Source organism: Morchella importuna (genome assembly GCF_003444635.1).
Source record: "Morchella importuna strain M04M26 chromosome Unknown Morimp01GS093, whole genome shotgun sequence".
NCBI classification, from domain to species: Eukaryota; Fungi; Ascomycota; class Pezizomycetes; order Pezizales; family Morchellaceae; genus Morchella; species Morchella importuna.
Genome location: NW_025763489.1, coordinates 2,344 through 10,340, shown reverse-complemented (window position 1 = coordinate 10,340; position 7,997 = coordinate 2,344). Strand labels below are relative to the sequence as shown.

The following is a 7,997-nucleotide window of genomic DNA, read 5'->3' as shown; positions in this document are numbered from 1 at the left end:
CCCAACAAACCCCCACTCCAAATCAGACCCCTCTCCTTTGATTTTAGTGACACATTTCAGGAAGTGACACCAGAAGAAATCACATCCGCAATTAAATTTTGCCCAATACACTCAGCCACTGCCCCCGATAGTATCCCATACCCGTTCATACAGGCGACAATAAAAGCAAACACCCAACTCTTCCAAGATATGTTCTCAGCCATGCTCCACCATGGAGTCCAACCAGATCGATGGAAAGTGCCAAAATGTGTACCAATCCCAAAACCAAGAAAATCCGACTAGACATTGGCCAAAACCTACCGACCAATCTCCCTGTTGCAATTCTTCAGCAGAGTATTGGGAAAAATAGTGGCAACAAGACTATGCACAGTCAGATCCATTCTAGAAACAATCACCAAAGACCAATTCGGAGGCAGACCAACAATCTCAGCGATCGATGCCCTACTCCAAACCCTCATACTTATTCAACAGAACCTCTCACTCAAACGACCCACAGGAACCAACCCAGACAGACCAACACTCCTCACAAATGATATACAAGGAGCTTTCAACTACGTCGACCACCTCTTATTCGCAAAAATCATGACCCAACAAAAGTTCCCGACTTACCTAACCAACTGATGTAAGGAATTCAACATCCACCGAACACTCCAATTCAGTTCAATAACGAACTAGAAACCCCACAACAATACAACTCGGGACTACCCCAAGGATCCCCACTATCCCCAGTTCTATTCATAATATACGCAGTAGTCATAACAGACCCCAGCAACTCCAACAAACAACTCAACACAACCTACATCGATGACGACACACTCGTCCAAATTGCAAAAACGCCCCTCTTCGCCACCAAAAGGCTAAACGAAAGAATGGCCGAAAGGGTCAAAAAGGCAACCCCCTCAACATCAAATACGAGCCACAGACGTCCGACCTTATCTTCTTCAAACCCACAAAATCGAATTCCCGCACACCAAAGCACCTAGTCACAATCGCAAATGAGGAAATCTACCACAAAGACAGACTCAAATACGTCGGAATCTGGCTGGACTCAAACCTCTCCTTCCAATCACACATATAAGAAACAATCACTAAGGGCCTCCATATCCCAGGGCAAATCAGGAATATAGCATACTTTCCTACAAAAACGTTAAAATCCACCCACCACTTTATCATCCAAGGCCTCCTCCCTACAATCCTATGGGGATCGGAAGCATAGTGCACAGGAGCAGAGCACGCTCTCAGATCACTCCACCCACTCTACAATGAAGCAGCCCCAGTTATAACCGGCCTACCCCGCTTGACAAAAATCGAAAAGCTACTAAAAGAGGCAGCACTCTCCCCACTGGAACACCTCCTCACCCACAAAATACGGAAATACTTTACACGGATCCTTTGATATCCGGCTGGCCACCCTCTCAACGAAGAACTTATCCAACTCCTCACCTCCAAGACAAAGAATTCCAAAGGCATGTGCCTCCACCGAATCGCGACACTCATGCTTCCCTTCTAGTAAACAGGAAACCGTAGAGAACGATGGATACAAAACGATCTCATCACCAAACGCATGTTGGAAGAATGGAACTCCACCCCGATCACCAACTACCATGAACCCGGAACCCTCAAAATCAACCCCAAATGAACGAAACTTCCAATATCTAAGGCAAAACTGATACACCGCATACAATGCCCGGTCACCAGACTAGACACACACACAGTATATACAGACCCCGAGCCCTGTCAGTGTGGTTCAGAACAATTGTCCAAACATGCCATGATAGAATGCCCCCGATGGACACAAATCCGAAGGCAACTGATGAACAACCTCCCAGGGCCACCCACTTGGGAAAACTGCCTCTTCATGAACCTCAACGTAAACCTCATATTACAATTCGTAGCCAAAACAAACCTATTTGACTGGTACGAGATGGACGAGGAGGATCCGGAGGATTAAGGCTTTCCTACTTTTCTCTACACGTTCTTCCGTATCTCCTTGCTCAATTCTTCTTTCCTTCGTGTTTCTCATTTTCCTCTTTCTTTCCTTTGTTTGATAGCGGAGCTTGATGGTGTGCGATAAGTCTTGTACTTCAAAGAAATATAAATTATCTATCCATTTATGCTGTATTCATCAGCAAGTTTGTACATATTCATGAATCTCCCAATAGTCTCCTGAGTCTCCTGAGTCTCTCTTGAGATTTCAAAACTGATTTTGATTCTCTGGAGACTCAGGAGATACTTTACAGAAATTATTAAGTTTGCCAATGTTTACTCCAGTAATACTACTTTTGTTCCACGTCTTGTCGTAGAGTTCAACTAGTTTGTCATACCAGGTAGAGCCGCTCCATAGTCCATAGTCTTGTACACCTACTACTACGTTTTCGCCTTGGTTGTATTCTTGGTACCATAGTCCCTACGCCCATAGACCCCCGTTACATTTACCTTTTGCTGAGTGATCTCATTCTGCCAGGAAAAACCGCTATCGAAACCCATTAACCGGGCCAAAGAATACTAGTATGGAGACGCCAGGAGGTGACTTTGCTTCTAGACCTGTCGCGACGATATCACTTGATAAAGGGACGCAAAGGTCTTGTCGCGGATTACCCAAGTGTCGCTATGCAGGTAAGAAATCGCTTTGTATTCTCTGGAGCGTCTGGTGCGTCTTGTATTGGCAGCATTATATTTGGGCTAAGGCGATAGAGTGATTCGTGAAGAGGAGGTATTACGCAGTTGAACTAGTATTTGTAATGGGGTTTCCGTTATTTTCTTTCAGTTTCTGTTACGCAGGGTATTAGTCATCAATGGACTAGAAGTTGGATATATAAGGGGGGGTTGTCCCGTGCCTTTTCATGTTTTCCTTCTTCTTCTCTTCTCTTCATGCAATCTCTGTATTTACTTCACGAATACTACTCTTATTCTACCTCTCGCCATAGGGTTCAACTGATTGGTCAGACCAGGCAGAGCCACCCCATACTCCATAGTCTTGAATACCTACTACTACGTCTTCGCCTCGGTTGTATTCCTTGGTACTATAGTCCCTACGCCCATAGACGCCCGTTACACGTCTGTGGCGCCCAGGCGTGACAAGATGAGACTTTATTTTTTGTTGATGACTCCTATTTAAAATAGATTTAAGCTTAAGTATAGTTAAATACATTCATTATTTAATATTGAGTTATAAGTTTTTGCTTTTTTTTAATTCCTGCAATCTTGCTGGCATGCTACCAATAATCCATTCCAATCCTTTGACTTCAGCCTATTTCACCCTTCCTGAATTGTCTTTGCCATCTGTTTTACAGTATTCGGAAATTCAGACCTTGCTTTAATCAGTTGTTTCATAATTTCCCATACATTCTCTATTGGGTTAAAGTCAGGTGATTGAGCAAGTGTGGAATGGAGAGGGATGTCAAGTATTTTTTTGACTTCCACCAATGCCTTTTGAGTCCCATGCCATTGCGCCATATCCTCAATATATAGACCACCCGTAGATGCATCATAGTCAAGCATACCCATAAAGGCTGACGCAGCTATGGGTCCTAAGACTTGTTCCATATAGTGCATTGCACAAATACATTTTCTACCAGTACCGACCAAAAACACTAGCTCTGACTTCCAATTGAAACTGGTTGCTTCCCATACATGAACAGACCCCCGTCCACTGTTGAAAGTATATTGAATAAAATCATCCTGGGAATCATTCACCTGGAAGTCGTATCACCCACGCTGAGCCAGGAGCAGAGGTGTCAAAGGTGAATTCATCGGAATACATGTGGGAACGCTAAAAGTCTTTTGTTTTGCCTAACTGTTCATTGGTGTAGGCTGTTCTTTCATGTTGATTTTCACAACTAAGGACTGGCTTCTTGCAGGCCTTGCATCAGTGTTAGCCTTTTTGAGCTAGTGCGCGTTGAATTGTATGCAGTGACCCATCAAGATTGGCTGTTTTCCCTAATTTCCTCCAGCAAAGCCCTTTTCCCTCACAGCCCCTTCTAATAATCCTAATAATGTGTCGGATGTCGTGTTCTGTGAGTTGGCGCGGGCGGCCGGGTCAGTGGTGGTTGAGGCGGGAATGATGAGAATTTCGGCACCAGTCACTAATGGTTTGCTGTGGTACCCCGGTCTATTGAGATACCTCAGTTTGAGAACGCCCATCTTCAAGTAAAGTATATACCCTTACTCTAGTGGGTGTCGTCCAGTGGCCACTGTGCCCATTGCGGAGGGGAGTGGAACCCATCGTTGGCGTTTATTTGTGGGTAGTTGCCGTTGCTAGACGTGCAACTGGGTTCTTTTGACCACGGGCTCGTACGTAAATCACGACCCCATTGATCGCTATATCCCCGCTCCGCTCACAAAGGCTCACTCGCTCCACGAGCTAACTCCCATCCCTGTTTATAGAAATAAAAATTAAAAATCACTCCTGTTTTTTTTACAGCTTTCAAAATACACTCGCCAGGAAAGTACATCAGGTAGCCAATGCTAAATGCATGCACTAAAAGCTGGCCATGGTGGGTCCCCAGATTTAATACAGGGTTATTGAAAAAGATGATATTTTTTCAGATGAGGTGTATTAATAGTTTACGTATGTACTACCACCACAAGATGCCCCTCCTTCCCCGCCCCGCAGGCCTTCCGCTATTTCGTATAGGCGGGGGCCGAGGTGAAGGGTCAGTAGTTTGTTTTTCTGTTTCATGCATGAGAGAATCTGCGCGCCGCCACTTTCTACAGATTGTCTCTGGGTACTGATTGAATTGCAGACTCCCCGGTCGACAGGTGAAGGCGTTTGTGCAGGTACATAGATATATCTAAACGCCGGAAGTGAGTATGACCTTTACTATTTCCATACTCCCAAATCGCACCGTCCCGAATAATTAATGGTGCGAAATAAATATTTATTTAGTAGACCATAAGCAGACATAAGAACGAGCCGTCAGGCCCACGTCAATCATACACTCATTCTTTACCCCCATATACCCACCCCACACCGCAGCCTCCGAGAAAAGCACGCCCCCCCCCCCCCCCCCCCCACGAACCCCAAACTACGCAATCGCAAACCACACCTTCTCCCACCTACACCGCGCAAGTCAGCGTCATATCATAATCAGCTCCAGCACCACCTCAGACTCCAAGGCAACTTACGCATTCCTCGCCTCCTTCGGCACGTTGTCGCGCTCGTAGGCGTCCACCTCCTCCTTGCCCGTCCAGATGTCGATCTCGGCGGGGCGCGTGAGCTTCGTGCGGTACCACAGCTTGTGCCCGATGAAGGGCACCGCGAACATCAGTATTCCCGAGTACTGCGATCCGCTTGTCAGCTTCGTTACTCCACTTCCGGGGGGGATGGGTGCTCACGGTGGCGAAAAAGTCAGAGACGGACCAATTTTGGGGGAAGAAGACGTCGAAGCCGCTGATTACTGTTTGTGGTGTTAGCATTTCCTTTTTTCTTTTTTTTTTTTCTTTTTTCGCGGGGGAGGGGTCGGGAGAGGTACTGATAAAGAAGGTGACCATGGTGACGCCGTAGTAGGCGGCGTAGGGCATGAGCACGGAGTGGAAGGGGAGGGCCGAGTGCTCGATGCCCTGGGACTGGTAGGCCTTGCGGAACTGGATGGTGGCCAGGAAGAGCGTGAGCCAGTTGAAGAGACTGGAGAGGGTGGTGATGTTCATGAACCTGATCTGTCAGCGTAACTCCGGGAGGTGGAGTATAAGGGGAGAGTTCAAGAGGAGTACCAGTTAAAGACCTATACATGTACCCGTTAGAAAGACCATAGGTTCAAGACGGGGGATAGAATGCACACTCACCACCGACGACCGCTCAGACAGCAGCAGGAAGGACAGCATGGTGAAGGCAAAGACGGTGCACACGGCAAAGTACGGGATGCCGCGCTTGCTGCAGCGCGCAAAGACCTTTGGGGCGTGGCCGGTGATTGCGAGCGCGTAGAGGTTGCGGGATGCCGCAAACATGAAGCTGTGCGTGCAGTCAGCCAAGATGTTCATTCCATGGGCTATAGATGCGGGTATGATCGAGTGTGGACACACCTGTTTCCGCAGGACCAGGCAGAGGTGAGGATTACGGCGTTGATGACGCTGGGAAGGCCGTCTGCAGACGTAGGTCAGCATCATCGTATAACAATATAAATCCAAAGCACTGCAGACGGAGACCACACACCGATGCCCGCATTCACAATGGCCGCAACCCACGGCGAGGCTGCAGCGCCCTTTGCGCCGTTGCCCAGGGCCGTGGTGAGGCCCGGGTCGTTGTATGGCACCTGGGCATCTCAGTCGTCAGTCTTCATTCAGTCCTCGCTACCGGCACCGGTTCTCTCTGGATCTCCCCCCGGACACACGCACCAAGACACCGATCGCCAGCACGCCAAACACATAGAAGATGAGCACGCGCCAGAACGTTCTCCGCACGGCCTTGGGGATGTTGCGGCGCGGGTTCGTCGTCTCGCTTGCGGCGACGCAGATGACCTCTGACCCGCCAAAGGCAAAGCAGCTGGTACGTGGAGGATCGATCAGTACACGCCGGCGGCAGTAGAGTGCATGGAGGACCGGTAGAGAAGTAGTACTCACGCATTCACAAACGACTTGAGGAAGCCCAGGAACCGCCCGGTCGCGCCCGGCTTGAGGTAGGCGCGCATGGCCCCGGGATCGTTCCAGTAGCGGAACCCGATGCGGTCATGAGTCGGCCCGCCGCCAAAGAAGAGAATGACTGCGAGGAAGAGCAGGCCGATGATCGTGATGATTTTGATGCTCGCAAACACAAACTCGGCCTCTCCGTAGCCCTCGACGACTGCGGGTTCATAATAGGTTGTTAGTACTGCAGAGTGCACGTGCGGGGGGGTAATAATTGGGACGGATGCGGGCGGGGGCTAATCATATTATATTACCGAATATGTTGAGGATGAATATTACACCAAGGATGATGACAATCCACACGGCGATGTTGACCTGGGGGGTGAGGTATTAGTATGGTAATGGAGGATATATATATTTATATATTCACAGATTAGAGCACTCTCTACTCACACTGTCGTTCCAGTACTCAATCAGAAGGATGGCCGCCGACACCTCTGCACACACGGTGATGCCGGCCCCGAGCGTGTAGTTCCATCCCATCGCGAAGCCCCACGACGGGTCGAGATAGCTGTGGCCGTTAGCACGGCACTCTCTAATTGCAGTATGATGTATCCGTCTGCATATATATACTGACCGGTGCGCATAGACAGTCAAACCCCCCGGAATGGGCAGCCAAGTCGTCATCTACCCAAGCAACAGTCCCCCCGCCCCCTTAGCACTTGCCACATATATATCCACAGACACACACACACACACACACACACACAGACATCTGTCACTCACCTCCCCAATCGCCAGCATCAGCGAGTATATCACCGTCCCCACGATCGAGTACGCCATCAGAATGCTCAGCGGGCCCGCCCTCAGCAGCGCCGCCCCGCTCCCCACAAACAGCCCCGTGCCAATGATGCCGCCGATGGCGATAAACTGCACATGCCGTGCCTTGAGCCCGCGCCGCACATGCCCGTACTCCTTCTCGTCGACGCGCCCCGTGTAGTGCGCGTGTTCGGCGGGCGCGCTGGAGCGCTCCAGGTCCGAGCTGGCGCTGTCCTTCTTTTCGACCACGCCGGGGTCTTTTTGAGGTTCTGTACTGCTCATTTTGGATGGGAGAGTTCAGCCTAGTGTGGAGCTGCTTGGATAGCTGTGTAGTAACTGCTGGCTGGGCTGGGGGGGGGGGGGGGGGGGGGACGAGATGCGGCGGTGGGGAGACTATATATATATATATAACAGAGAGAGCTCGAATCACGCAAGCAGCTCACTCGTCCTGGGGCCTATCATACAAGTATAGTACATACCTATTGCGATACAGTCTCATACAGAGCATACGATACATTAATTGCAACTACTATACTCCACCGCACCCCATTTCCTATTTCCGGGTGATACTAGTAGCAGTAGATAGAGTACTATTCCCACCTGCTGCAACCAGAAAG

At 49.3% G+C, this 7,997-nt stretch overlaps 1 protein-coding gene across 1 annotated transcript; it reads right to left on the bottom strand.

Moving 5' to 3' along the window:
• Positions 1–5,027: 5,027 nt before the first annotated feature.
• Positions 5,028–7,662, bottom strand: LAJ45_11725 (uncharacterized protein; the record flags this gene model as incomplete). The annotated part of the gene is made up of 14 exons (XM_046121200.1): positions 5,028–5,058; positions 5,128–5,282; positions 5,338–5,399; positions 5,475–5,653; positions 5,713–5,723; positions 5,785–5,950; positions 6,022–6,082; positions 6,152–6,251; positions 6,334–6,481; positions 6,559–6,778; positions 6,876–6,936; positions 7,015–7,132; positions 7,199–7,248; positions 7,348–7,662. The coding sequence occupies 14 exons, from the start codon at positions 7,660–7,662 to the stop codon at positions 5,028–5,030; spliced, it is 1,677 nt and encodes a 558-aa protein (XP_045965604.1).
• Positions 7,663–7,997: the final 335 nt, after the last annotated feature.